Source organism: Brachycentrus maculatus, unplaced genomic scaffold, assembly GCF_059751285.1.
Source record: "Brachycentrus maculatus isolate JH-2025_06_01 unplaced genomic scaffold, ASM5975128v1 h1tg000055l, whole genome shotgun sequence".
NCBI lineage: Eukaryota > Metazoa > Arthropoda > Insecta > Trichoptera > Brachycentridae > Brachycentrus > Brachycentrus maculatus.
In genome coordinates, this window is record NW_028280809.1 from 3,345,972 (window position 1) to 3,361,099 (window position 15,128).

General features: G+C 43.3%; 1 protein-coding gene across 2 annotated transcripts in view; it reads right to left on the reverse strand.

The window, feature by feature from the left end:
• Nucleotides 1-491: 491 nt before the first annotated feature.
• Nucleotides 492-15,128, reverse strand: part of Chd64 (transgelin calponin-3) — a 63,460-nt gene continuing 48,823 nt past the window's right edge. For both annotated transcript variants that reach the window (XM_088278145.1, XM_088278146.1), the window contains exons 2-4: nt 4,035-4,171; nt 1,672-1,876; nt 492-1,287 (exon numbers count right to left, since the gene is read on the reverse strand). In XM_088278145.1, the coding sequence (XP_088134271.1) occupies nt 1,117-1,287; nt 1,672-1,876; nt 4,035-4,171 (513 nt within the window). In that variant the 3' untranslated portion in view covers nt 492-1,116. The remainder of the gene's footprint in view (nt 1,288-1,671; nt 1,877-4,034; nt 4,172-15,128) is intronic.

Genomic DNA, 15,128 nt, shown 5'->3' on the forward strand with positions numbered 1-15,128 from the left:
CATATGTATAATCTTTTAAGGTAATAAAATATACTGTTTAGAAAAGGGATATTTGAAGGAATTTTTTAGGTGTGAAATTTTTCTACCACATCATTCACGAGATGTAATCAGAGGCAGATTGACTCAACTCTTTTTATGGTATTTACAGGGGAATATTAACCTTTCCGGGAGTACAATAATTGATGTCCGATTTTCTCTAAGCAGTGGGTTATTTTTGCATATTTTTTTTTACGAAATCTATGATTATTAAGATAAAAATAATAGATAAATAAATAACTCACCATCTTTAGTTTTTTTTTTTAATGACAAAATTACATTCAAATATCCACATATGTCATTGTTATACATACAAGCTACATCATACCAACTGACAGAAAAGCTTCAATGTTCATTAATGTCAATACTGTTTTGAGGAAAATTCGCACCGACGTTCATTTACGTCCATACTCCAGGAAAGGTTAAGGATTATGTATAAATAAAACGAAAAGTAATAATATTAAATACTTTATTTTTAAGACTGAAGAGGAATGTAAGACATTTCTATGGAAACCGTGTTTAAGGACCAAATAATTTTATGTGTTGCATCAAATACAATCAATCTTACAGGCAAACTGCAAACGCTGTTCACCTAACGATGTCACATCCTTAACACCTATAACTAGATTTTGTTACTGAAATAACTATTGGTCTCACGGAAGTAGTATTTCACAGTAATTTTAGCACCAAAATTTTATATACTTTTATTAAAAATCCAAGTTTTGATAACCAACTTAAACAATAATATAAATTATTCTGTAAAATAAAACTTTATACAAAACAATTAGCATTACTTTAGGCTTAAATCTAAAATTATTGACATGGAATGCATTTCTCAATGCAATTGGCACAGAGCTGGGTAGTATCTGGATTCGGAGTATAAACCATAAGAAAAAAAAATAATAAAAAAGCTCTCAGAATTGACGTTGTAAAGGTTACATAATAACATATCCAGAACATTAAAAAAATAATTGAAATAAATTGCGTAATTCAATTATGTGCATTTTGGAGTGACAGAATTATATTACGCTAATAATTTGAAAGGCATAGTGATAAATGAAGAATAAATTGTGTGGGCGTTCACATGTGTCGAGTATTGCCAAAGTTGATTCCGCTTTGGTTGGCCCCCTTGTTGGAGCCGTACTGCAGGGAAATGACACCCTGACCGGCTCTCATCTGCTCGTCGCTGAAGTTTCGCACGTTCTTGTCTGCCTCCTTCGGTCCAATGGATGGTTTGCCAAAGTTACCGGCCTGGAATTCAAGAGCAGTAATATGTAATGATGACTTTTGTAATATTTTACTGACAGTCAGTTTTAGATATTATGCGTAATTGAGCAATTATAAGACGGTTTTTTTAAAGATATTTGCCATCCACATCTCTGTATGATGTTCTTTGAACATCATACAGAGATGTGGATGGCAAATATCTAATTTTACATGTGTACTAATATTACTATCATCTTTGTAAAAAAATATGTAAGTAAAAATGACTACCCTCAAAGTTGAATGCTTTAAATACTAATAATATTGAGAATATACGAGTTTTTATTTACTGTTGCACAGTATGATCGATAATCCTCAAATTACCCAAAACATTGGTTCGAAGCAAATCATAAAACAGAGATGACTATTCACCTTCCTGCCTAAGGACTGGAGACAGATGACAACGGAGTTGAGGTTCTGGCGCTCCCACAGGTCCACAGTCTGGAAGGTCTCCTGAGGAGGAACTCCCAGGCCTTTGGCAACATCTAAAAAGGCATTAATGTTCTCCATGCACTTGAAGGCCATTTTGGATTCATTGATTTTCTTGACTGAGCCTGCTTTGATGTTGTTTACCAGCCTGGAATAAAGAAAAATAAACTATTACATACAATGATTGTACAATCATATATTCTTCTCATTGATTGATTCAGCAGTCATTTTGGGGTAAAATCCATCCATTTTTAATTTAAGTTTTATTAAGTAAATATCGCTATTTTTGAAAATCCATTAATCCTGAATCATTTAATGCATCAAAACACGTGTCATTTTAAGAACACGATTTTAAGAAATAATCGGGTTTGCTACCTAAAAACTTAAATAAAAAATGCATATATTCTTCTTTTACCCCATCCGTACCCAAATGGCGCATAGGATACTGAGTCGGAATGACAAAGTGTTTACTTGATAATTAAATATATGTAGACATAGTAATCAGTTCTGAAATTCTTAGATCGATAAAGATGTGGAATATATTTTACAGGAAACTGATGACGTAAGTAAAGGAGCTCAGGATGAAGAACATTACTGCTATATAGGAAAATGACAAAAAAGGAGAATACCAGCAATGGCTAGGGCATTAGGGATTGGAATCCCATACTTCTACCAGCTTGTGTAAGTTGATTATACAAGCTGTTGAATAATTGTACATGTGTCTTGAAGTAGAATTTTATACTGTATTAATCTCATGGGTGAAATATTTAAATTGGTAATTTCTATTCCCCTAATAATAAACTTGTAGGGTGTACTGAATACAAACACATTTCGCTCACTCCTTTCAACAACGTCATACATCAAAAAACTTAATTTTTCTGGAGAATGTTTTTAAAGTTTAAAAATATAAAGAAATGTACTAAAAATAAATATCAAGCCACTTATTGAACTTTTTACTATGTAACAGATCTTTTTAGGTAAAACCTGAATGTATTTTTAAAAAAGTAATTAAACAATAACTTTTCCTTAAAAACAATCTTTTTTTCTAAATGCAAAAACAACACTTTCTGCCCTGAAGCGGGTAAATATTAAGTTAAAAATATGGCACTTTTGCTGGGATATAGTACATTTTTTGGGCATTTCAAAAACATGCACAACTGAAAAATGTCAATATTTGATATATGACATTGAAAGGAGTGAGCGATTTGTAAATGTTTTTTTTTTAAATTGTTAGTAGCCTAGTGCATTTATCGATACAGTGGTGATTTACCATCATTTAAAAAAAAGTGATATGTCAGTTGAACGTCAACGAATACAAAAAGTACTCAGGTTGATTGTAGTAAAAGCAAAGTCACATAATGTATAACATACATTTGTCTAACTTACTTGACATAAATAAAGTCATGTGAACAATTGTATTTCTTGACAAGGTTGACATAAATTAACTCTACACAGATATGCCAGAAACTTTTAGAAGCAACAAAACAAATTACGTCTTAACTATTAAGCACGAGATAATAAGTTAGTATGGAAATTTGCCTCATTTTATTTTTGACAGGTCATTGAAAGGGTAATTAAATTCCTGTCTCTTTTTGATTATTTCATATTTTCAGTCGTTTTTTCACCTTCGTGATAGTTCTTTTAATTTTATCAACAACAAAAAATTGCCAACTTTTACTAAAAAAAAAGGAATCGGCATGGAAAAAAATATTGTGAAAAATTTGTAATAAAATTTGGAATGTCTTAAATTCAAATTATTATTTCCAAAATTAAATTTATAATATTTCGTGTCGGGTTGTGGTCCCGTGGTTAGTGTCCCGGACTCTTATGTCAGAATTTCTCAGTTCGAATCCACTCTACCACAATTTGATACCTATTTCTAATAATGAATTATAATAATATTATTAACAATTCTTAGGCTCACAGAAATAGTATGATATTGAAATATTATTTTGAGATATAAAAAGACTTTGTTTTTTGATCCACTCACATTTTTACTAACAGCCAACTAGTTTCGGCAACAACCTGTTCCCTCTTCGGGGTTTAAATTATGAATATAGCCATAAATTAAACCCTGAAGAGGGCAACAGGTTGTTGCCGAAACTAGTTGGTTGTTAATAAAAATGTGAGTGGATCAAAAAACAAAGTCTTTTTATTTCTCAAAATAATATATCAGTATGATCCACAAAGTCGATGCTTTCAATATTCGAAACATGAAATTGAAATATTTTTGTAAATGACAAAAACAAAAATATTTCTCTTATTGAAAAAGAAAATATAAAAAAAATGTTGCAATAAAAGCTCACCGGCAAAGAAGAGTTCCGTCCTTAAGTACTTCGTAGAAGTTGTCCATGTCTCCTGAAAGGTTGTCGGGCTCTCCGGTGATTGCTTTGATCCATTCTAAACATTCCTGTGCCAGCTCTTCGCTGTATTTGCTGTTGATCTGTAAACAAAAGAGAAAGAAATTATTAAAAAAAAGAAATTATTAAACGCCAGACCATGCATGGAATAAACCCAAATATCTCAATAATATTTACCCGCTACAGGGCAGAAAGTGTTGGTTTTGCATTTTCAAGAAAAGGTATCTTTCAATAATTTTTTTAAATATTACAAATATTTTTCGAATGGAGAAAAAACCTTCAGGTTTTACCTAAAAAGATCTGTTACACAGTAAAAAGTTCAATGAGTGTCTTGATATTTATTTTTAATACATTGTATTATATTTTTAAACTTTAAAAACGTTTTCCTGAAAAATCAAGTTTTTTGATTTGTGACGTTCTTGAAAGGAGTGAGCGATATGACATATTTTACCAAGGCTATTGCTCTCTTATGTTGAATGTGTATAAAGTGTAGCAATAAATTTCTCTGTGTAATAAACAGGAAAATCACCAACTATGATATGGCTACAGTAAATAATCTCAGTAAACTCAATAAATCAACTTTTGATTTGATAAAAGGAGTTTATTTTTTTAAGTAACTCAATGTTATTTTCAATCAACTCAATATCAAACTAATTTATAATTCACTATAATTGGTTTCTTAGAACGGTTGTCGCACATTTTCAAGCGAATTGAAATGTTTGAATTGAAATGTTTGAGTAGGTACCTAAATATGCACAACCATACTGAAAATTAGTTTACATCATAGGGCAATAATGTCCTTCTCCGTATAGCGTTTGGCTTTCTCGGTTTGATTATCGAAATTTTAAAATAAATATGAGAGTATTTTGTAATATTTCTCTGATCTGATGCCTGAAGCGCATTACTGAAAAATCTGTTACACATTTACCATATCTGTCACGTGTTTACCATACTGTTTTATAAAACTATTGTTTTTAAATAATGCTTTCTGTGACTGATTTTTTTTACTGTAGAGAACAGGAACACCAAGACTCACTCGCAATAATATTTCAAGATAAAAATATTTGAAATTTGAAAAAATTATGTTGTTTTCTCTTGTCACATCCTGGGTACTTGAATAAACATAATTGTTTATAAGAACATTTAAAAAAACGTCTGTGAGAAGATAATGTCATGATGTCACCTCTCATCTGGTATATTAAATTATATTAGAGTAGAAACTAATGATGTAAACGTTATTATATACCATAGATGGATAAATATTCGCACATTTGTATTAAATGAAACGATTTGCATGTTTATCTATCGCGTGAGGTATCCTAGATGCGATTCCCAGTCAGTTAACAAAAATTACTAAAAATGTATTACAGTAAAACCTTGATAAATCAGACTAATTGGGGGGAGGGGTGTCCGTTAAATAGAGATAGGTTTAAAACAAATCAAATACTAAAAAAAATATATAAACACTGTATTTAGATAGAAATAAACAATACAAAACACAAACAAAACTCTATTTAATGTCTTCTGACACTAGTCGTGAAGTTACATTGCTATTTGATATTGACGCGCTTGCTTTCCGTAATCCTGCTTTGAAAAAGGAATAAAGTTTTGTTTGCACTTTTGAAGTTTGCTGTTATTTTTTTTTACTATCGACTTTCTAAAATTACGAAAATGCGTATATATATATAATATAATATGATAATAATTTGACGACTGGATTTTTTGTCCGTGATTATCATAGCCGCTAAAAATTGTTTGCATGCGGCGACACTTGAATGTAAGCATGTATAATATTAAAAGAACATTTTTTTTATTTTTTCACATTTGACCGAATTTTTGGTTCGAAGTATGAAGTTCGTTAAATAGGGGTCCGTTATATCGAGGTTTTGCTGTATGAAAAAAAAACGCAATATTAGTTGTATGCATTATTTGGTGCAGATAAGAAAAAAAACGCGAAATATGCGAATTCGATAAATATATGGTCGTTAGCGCGAAAGAGGGACGTACCTTCGGGCAAAAATGATTCGCGAACAAATATTTACGACCGGTGTAGTAAACGCTAGGTGCTGAGCTGATAAACGTGATAACGGGCAAAATATATTTTGCGCCGATAAACATGTATCGCGTATTGTATGCAAGATAAATCACGAAACGCAAATGTAAAAAGTGGTGTTCGGACCTGATACTGTTGAAGACAAAACTTCGTATCCACGTAATTACAAACATTAATTTCCGATGTCTCATGACAGTAGGCGAATCAAATAAAAATTCAGCATAGAAAATGTATAAACGATAAATATACATAGTTGAATTCCACTTTTTTTCAAGCATAGTAATTGTATAAACGATAAATCTAGTTGAATTACACATAAAATAAGTTTTTCCAGCATAAATGTATAAACGATAAACGTGGAGGTCCTCACCAAAACGTTACATTTCCATTATAAATGAATTTAAGTAATCAGGAATTCTAGCATGTAAAATTGTTACGTTTTGGTGCGATTTAATGATTTCATATGAATTTGCCACAGGATTGGTCTCATTTTGACGCAACTTTAGATAAGATTTCGATAGAATTCAGTAAACAGAACAGATTTGCATTTAAAGTATTTTTGTGCAATATTAGAAAAATAACATTTCGGTAAGGATCTCCATAAAATATAGTCTCAAAGTTATGAGTTAGAAGTTCTGAATTTTACAGTAGTGTCATTTTTTTATTACCAAAGATGGTAAGTGAATTTTATACACGACAAAGAAACGCCACATTTCGCTGAAAATGTTATCTTGCGTCACCACTGTTCTTATCGCCCATGTTACGATGTGGTAATTATTTTTTTAATAGGATTATAAGCCTCGATGACATCAAGTTTAAAAGGAAATCGGTTAACGAACGAATGGATATCGAAACGATGAAATATAACCGATTTGTGGGCGGTTTTCAGAACAACCCGGAACGTTTTTTGAACAAATTCTTATATAATACACTTTGGAAGGATGAACGCAGAGTGAACGCTGTTGAAATGCGCTTTCTTAGACGAATGTGTGGAAAATCATTGTATGAAAGAATTAAAAACGAAGATATAAGAAAGGAATATAAGGCTGAACAAGGGATAATTGAAGAGTAAGAATATTTCTTTACGGTGGTATGGACATGTGGACAGAAAGGATAACGAGATAATGACAAAGAAAAAATATATGGCGAATGTGAGCGGGAGAACAGAACGGGGACGGATGAAAAAGACTTGGTTCGATCAGATCAATCAGAACTTAAAATCTGGTGGTATCAAAAGTCTGCGTAATCGGAGGGCACGTGTGACTAGATGGATGGATGTGAAGGTAGCTAGGAGTATATGTCAGGACAGAGTGTGGCGTTACATCCTCTCGGTCTACCGTGCGGAGAAAACGGTGGGATGGTAGTAGCAGTAGTGTATATACTTTGGTCAAAAATGGACCACTTAGCACCACAGACGACAAATTTAAACCAGGTGCAATTTTCCCAAATAATGTACTACATATTTACATGAACTCACGACCAATTTTGGAATCACGATATCGTGATTTTAAAAATGGTTACGAGGATATGTGTACGCGACGCGGCGACTAGGCAATCGCGCCGCAGCACAAAGTACTGTAGATGCCGCAGGTGCTGGCGTCAGCGCAGAGCGGCCGGGCAAGTCTCAGTCCGCGGCCGCGCTCGACGGTGAATCTACCCGCGTAGAGATCCACCGAAAGCCCAGAGATCCCTTGCGATGGCCGGCGAAGGCGGTATGTAGCACCGGCAGTCGCAACCTGCACGCAGCAGGCAACCGGGTCGTAAGTCCGGTATCGCTCCGTCGGGTCGTCGCGGCGGCTCCGTCGTCGTCCAGTCCGGGTGCAGTCAGCTCCAAAGTAAATCCGAGTCCAAGTCCAGGGGGTAGCGGCGGTCGAATGTTCCTGAGGGGCGATGAGTCCGGGCGGGCAGCGAAGTCGGGAAGAAGCGGAGCGGAGAGAAGAAAACGCAGCGGTAGTCGGTCGAAATCTGATTTATTAACTTGAATACACCCCTATATATACCCGCTCTGGGTGCCTCGCCGTAGCGCCGCCCGGCCGTGCCTGACCAATCGCGGAGGGGGGTATGTCCGCCAATCACGGCGTAGAGGGAGCGAGGGCATTCGCGTACCGTCTCCCTCTAGCACGTATAAGGACATCCCCACTCCGCTACTTCGGCGCAGTCGAGCGCGCACCGCAGAGCAGTATACACATTACAATATATTCAGTCTTATAGATATCTTAAAAATAGCTTAATCTAACCTAGAGCTATTTCTCTCCTCGGTATGGGCAAAGACCACCCCCGAAAGCGACACATTTCAGTCTTTATTGAGGGGGTAGTACATTGCTAACACATACCGAGGTCCCTAAGCTAATTAATTCTATTTCTAAATCTACGTTTTCTTTACGTCGGCTACACTCCCCCCTGCCGAGGAGGCATCCTTGCGCCGACGTCGTCTCCCAGCAGCAATACGGCGAGCTTGATGGCGGGTCTCGTGTATGTTCCGGCGGCTGTCTGGACCCTGGCGCTCCTCACTTGTCCGTCCTTCCCCGGGGTGACTGCTATGACGCGCCCCCGCGGCCATTCGTTCCGCGGCAGGGCTGCGTCCGTGATCACCACGATGTCGCCGACCCTAATAGGTGCGGCAGCCTGTTGCCACTTTCGCCTCTGTTGTAGCGTCGGAAGATACTCCCGCATCCATCTCTTCCAGAAAGCATCCGCTAGCTTCTGTGCCACGCGCCATTGCTTCTTCAGGCATATTCCCGGCGGTACGCCTCTGTAGTCCGCCAAATGTGGTTGGGCCCCGCTCGACCCGATGAGGAAGTGCATCGGTGTCAGAGGGGCGGCGTCTCGGCTATCCAGCGAAACATGTGTCAGGGGGCGAGTATTAACTGTATACTCGGCCTCCGCTATCGCCGTCATTAGCGTCTCCTCCCGAGGGTACTGTTCTTTAAGTATTGCCATCAGCGCCCTTTTTACTGACCGGACGAGCCGTTCCCAGGCTCCCCCCATATGAGGTGCCGATGGCGGATTGAACACCCACTCGATTCCCCTCTTCGTGGCCTCGTTTTGGAGCTCGGGATCATCAGCCAGTCCTCTCATGGCGTCCGCGAGCTCCTTGTCAGCTCCCCTGAAGTTAGTGCCGTTGTCCGAGTATATGGTACTAGGGTGCCCCCTGCGAGCGGCCATCCTTCTCAGCGCCTGTATCGTCGAGTCGGTGCTCAGTGACGGTGTGACTTCTATGTGCACCGCCCGCGTCACCATACACGTAAACAGGGCCCCGTACCGTTTCTCACGTCGCCTTCCGATCGTGACGTGTACGGGCCCGAACATGTCCACCCCGCAATGGGTGAACGGCCTGACGTGATGATCCAGGCGGCCGACTGGCAATTGTCCCATGAGCGGCGGCTGCGGTCGCGCTTTCTGCATCCTACAGAAGCGACACTCGTAGATTACTTTCCTCACATTGGTCCGCAGTCGGGTGATGAAAAACTGTTGTCTAATCTCGCCGAGTGTTCGCTCCGTGCTTGCGTGCAGTCGCGACTCATGGTAGTGCCGGATCATCAATCGGGTGTATGCGTGTGCGCCGTCTAATATTACTGGCGCCTTCATGGGCTCGCTCACAGCGGGCGCTTTGGTTATGCGCGTCCCCATTCGCAGGACGCTTTCGTTATCTAGGAACGGGGTCAGCCCTATCAAGCGGCTCCCCCGCGGGAGGCACTCCCCCCGTCTGATTGCAGCTATCTCGGCTTGGTAGCTGTCTTCTTGGCATATCCTTATCCATGCCCTTTCTGATTCCTCGAGCTCCTGGACCGTGAGCGTAGCGCTCCCCGGACTCCTTTTTCGGCACCGATTTACAAACCGCAGTACCCACGCCGTAGTCCGGATTAGACGTCTCCACGACGAAAACCGTAATTCGTCGGGGAGCATTGTCATAACGATAGCGCTGTCCGCGCACTTAAGCTCCACTTCTGATTGAGATGCTGCCGTCGTCACCTTGAGCGGCGGCCATTCATCCCTTCCTCTTCTAATAAATTCTGGCCCGCTGAACCATACACCGGTCGGCGATATGTCCGGTATCTCGCCGTCTCGTGTCCCGAGATCAGCCGGGTTCTGTTTCCCTGGAACCCACCGCCACTCACGAGCCTTCGTGAGCTCATCTATCTCCCCCAGGCGGTGGGCCACAAACGGCGTGTAGATGCGGGAATCGCTCCGGACCCAGCACAGCACCGTCATGGAGTCCGTCCAATAGAATGTTTCCCGCAGTTGTACGCCGCATTCCTTCTTGATGGTTGCTGCTAGCCGCGCAGCTATAAGCGCGGCCTGCAATTCCAGGCGTGGAATTGACAGCGCCCGTAACGGGCTCACCCGACACTTGCTGGCCACAAATGTCGCCCTTTTCCCGGCGGCGGTGTCCTCTACGATATACGCAACGGCGCAGCTAGCTTGTTCCGATGCGTCGGAAAACACGTGCAGCTCTACCTGCTGGCCCTTGCTCGCCACGCGCCGCGGGATGGCGCACTCGGTCTCGCGCAGTATGTTTATCCAAGTGCGCCACTTATCTGCCTGTTCTATGCTTATCTCCTCGTCCCACCCTATGTGGGATCGCCAGATATCTTGCAGTAGAATCCGTGGGCGTATCGTCAAACACCCGACGAACCCGAGCGGGTCGAATATGCTCATGACCTCGCTCAGGATTTTCCTTTTCGTTGGCCTCCCGGCCGAGACCTCCCGTGACGCCGCAAACTTGAAGCGGAACTCGTCAGTCACCGGGTCCCATTTTATCCCCAGAACTCTCTCAGTCGTCGAGGTTCCGCTGATAATGTCTCGCGCGCACTTGCCCCTCAATTCCTCGGGGATTGTTTCTAGGACTGCGGGATCGTTACTCGCCCAGTTCGCGAGGGTAAACCCGCCCCGCTGTAGAAGTTCGCAGACCTCTCTGCGCAATCGAATCGCATCTGTCGTGCGATCCACAGCATCCATGTAGTCGTCCATGTAGAACTTTCGAAGCACGGCATCTCTGGCGGCGGGCATGTCCTGCCCGTGGTCTTCCGCGACCCGGTTCCGCACATATTGGGCGCTGCTCGGGGAACATGCAGCGCCAAACGTCATAGACGTCATAACCATCTCCCGAATTTCCTCGTCGGGATTATTTCGCCAGAGGAACAGCTGCGCCCGCTGGTCCTCCTTCCTTATCTTTATTTGGAGGAACATCTCCCTTATGTCCGCCGCCAGCGCGACCTTCCCCTCGCGAAATCGCATGATATTCCCCACAAGCGATGAGAGGAGATCCGGTCCATTGGCCAACATGCCATTCAATGAGGCCCCGTTACAAAAGCTGGCGGCGTCGAACACAATACGTAATTTGTCGGGCTTGTTTACGTTTGTTACTGCGAAGTGGGGGAGGTACCATCGCCCACTCGAAGTGTCCTCTATTTCGGCCGTTGCCAATTCCCGCGCGTACCCCTTGGCGAGATATTCTTCAATCTTCCTTCGGTAGGCCCCGGCGAATTGACTATCCTTTCTGAACTTTTTCTCCAAGCTTGAGAAGCGGTTCAGCGCGATACGGCGATTGTTTTCCAAACAAGGCCCGCCTTCCTTCCATAGAAGCCCCGTCTCGTACCGCCCTTCAGGTAGGAAACGGGTCGTAGCCTTCATGACCTCTATGGCTTGCGCCTCCTGGCGCGATATTTTCGCTGCAGCGCATATTCCCAGCGCATCCACAGCATAGTTCCGCTGGACTAGCTCTTCCAGCCTCTGGTCCGCACTTAACGCCATCAGTGTATTGACGCAAGTCTGGCGGAATCGCCCCCCATGAACGACCGTTCCCAGGGCCGTCTCGGAGGCGATGTAGTTCCCGCAATTACGCGCCTCTCTTGACACAATAAGTGAGGCGTTGTCCTGGCCGATCAGTAATTGCGGGCGCACATGCTGCACCCTACCATCTATACTAGCCACCGGTTGTGGCGGTAGATGCAGCTTCCGAATCGTGTTTGCACGGAGCGAGAATTGTCCCTTCGCAGTCCCGCGCACCTCCAGTGTCACCTTCCTCGAAGTTGCATCGGTAACGCACATCCCGCCAGCACCGTGAATCCTCAATCCTCGGGCACCCCCTGGTTCCGCGATGTCGTTGGCAATCTTCGAGTCCAGCAGTGTTATGGTTGATCCCTCGTCGAGCAATGCATAGACGTCCGCTTCTCCGCGCGGACCGCTTAGGGTGACGGGGATCACCTTCAGGAGCACTGGCTCCTCACGAGCGTGCGTGCTCGTAACCAAGTTGTAGACTCGGGAACTGTGTCCGGAGTCGATGTTCCTTTCGCTCGTACTCGCGGCTTGTCTCTCGTCCGCGAGTGGTCTAGCGCCCCCGGTGCCGGCAGCAGCGGGCGAATCCCGGCGGGCGCTGCTATCTGGCGCTCTTATGTCTGAGTCGGATCGAGCTTCGCGCACTTCGGCTCGATCCCTCGTATGAAGTGTTTTGTGGTGCGTTCGGCGGCACCCATCGACGCCGCACTTCCTCGTATTTTTGCAACTCACATACCGGTGAGTATTCGCTAGACACGCGTAGCACAGATTTTTCCGTCGCACTATGTTCCATCTCTCTGTGACACTACACTCTAGATACTCCTGGCAAGATTGCAACCAGTGGCTCTGTCCGCACAAAACACATGACACGACACTATTCACATTTTTCTCCACAGAAATCACTGTATGCACCTGCTCCCGCTTGTGAGGCCTCTCGCGCTGTCTGTCTTTTCCGCTATATACGTGCGGCTCTATACCGCCGCCTATCATTGCCGATTCCGTCATGTCTTCCAAAAACAGCGCGAAATCCTTCGCGGTGGGCCTTGTGGGGTCTCCCCTTCTGCTATACCACCATAGAAACTTCATACACAGCGGCAACTTGCTCACTAGCTCGCTTAGCAGCTGAGGCGTCGACATGTAGTCCCCGCCGAAGCTTTCCAAGGTCGCTATCGCGTTCCGAACTGCACTCGATAGGTCCACTAATGCCTGCGTCGATCCGTCGTTCTGTATGCAGCGGAGTCTTCTCACCTTTTCCAGTAGAGATGACACAACGATGTCCGGCTGACCGTAGTGAAGTTCTAACGTCTTCATTATGACGCCTACTTGGCTCGGGTCCACGAGTAATGATGATACCGATTCTCTAGCTCGTCCCTTCAATGCGCGTTGTAGACGCAGGAGGTTCTCCGGATCCGAAAGGCAGCACATCTCCGTCGACTGAGTGTACTGCGATTTGAACGTGGCCCATTCCTGCGGCTCTCCGGCGAAGACGGGTAAATCCTTGGCAGTGGACTGGCGCGCGATCAAAGCGCCGACCCTGCTGACGTCTTCTGGGACTGAAGCCGGGCTCCTTCCTTGCGAAGCCTCTAATAGTACCGCCATCCTCGATAATACTGTCATGATGTTGTCCATGTCTGTTGTACGCGCCGCGGGCTCGGGATTCGCGTCCGCGCGTCCGCGGCTGCTCTCGACGTCTCGTAGTGTAGCGCGGAGATTTCGAACTTGCGTTCTTAGCCTTTGGACGGTGTCCTCTGACGAATCCGATTCGACAGAGTCTCCTTCCATTGGCGGTTCTTCTCTGGGTGGTGTGCCTCCTCTCCCTGAGCGAAGCGATGGGGTTCTCGAAGTCATCTCTAGGCGCTCTGCGGTGAAGATCCGGCTCGAAGGACCAACTTGTACGCGACGCGGCGACTAGGCAATCGCGCCGCAGCACAAAGTACTGTAGATGCCGCAGGTGCTGGCGTCAGCGCAGAGCGGCCGGGCAAGTCTCAGTCCGCGGCCGCGCTCGACGGTGAATCTACCCGCGTAGAGATCCACCGAAAGCCCAGAGATCCCTTGCGATCGCCGGCGAAGGCGGTACGTAGCACCGGCAGTCGCAACCTGCACGCAGCAGGCAACCGGGTCGTAAGTCCGGTATCGCTCCGTCGGGTCGTCGCGGCGGCTCCGTCGTCGTCCAGTCCGGGTGCAGTCAGCTCCAAAGTAAATCCGAGTCCAAGTCCAGGGGGTAGCGGCGGTCGAATGTTCCTGAGGGGCGATGAGTCCGGGCGGGCAGCGAAGTCGGGAAGAAGCGGGGCGGAGAGAAGAAAACGCAGCGGTAGTCGGTCGAAATCTGATTTATTAACTTGAATACACCCCTATATATACCCGCTCTGGGTGCCTCGCCGTAGCGCCGCCCGGCCGTGCCTGACCAATCGCGGAGGGGGGTATGTCCGCCAATCACGGCGTAGAGGGAGCGAGGGCATTCGCGTACCGTCTCCCTCTAGCACGTATAAGGACATCCCCACTCCGCTACTTCGGCGCAGTCGAGCGCGCACCGCAGAGCAGTATACACATTACAATATATTCAGTCTTATAGATATCTTAAAAATAGCTTAATCTAACCTAGAGCTATTTCTCTCCTCGGTATGGGCAAAGACCACCCCCGAAAGCGACACATTTCAGTCTTTATTGAGGGGGTAGTACATTGCTAACACATACCGAGGTCCCTAAGCTAATTAATTCTATTTCTAAATCTACGTTTTCTTTACGTCGGCTACAATATGTCAACAATATTTCAGATTTAAAAAAATACAACTTACATAAATTATTTCCACCTGCCATTTAGCAAGTGGAGGTGTAGCATATCGTTTAATATTTCATGTATTATCATTAATAAAAAAATCGTATTCCGTGTAAAGTGCGCGGAAGTCATAAAAAAATCATGATACCTGCATTCTAAAGAAACAAAAAAATACTTGATTTTTGTTAACTAAACTGATAAATTCATAAAATTATAAATATTCAAATCAAACACTGATTTGAGTTCTACTAAATTTTATATTTTATTATAAAAAATAAAAATTTGTGACAATTGTTTTCACGTTAAGGAATTATCAAACAACTACACAGTTTAATAATGCTTATGTATATTTTAGTATTTAAAATATAAATATTGTAAAAATTAAACGCCAATCCATAAATAAATTTAAAACACTTAACATTCTTAAGATTTA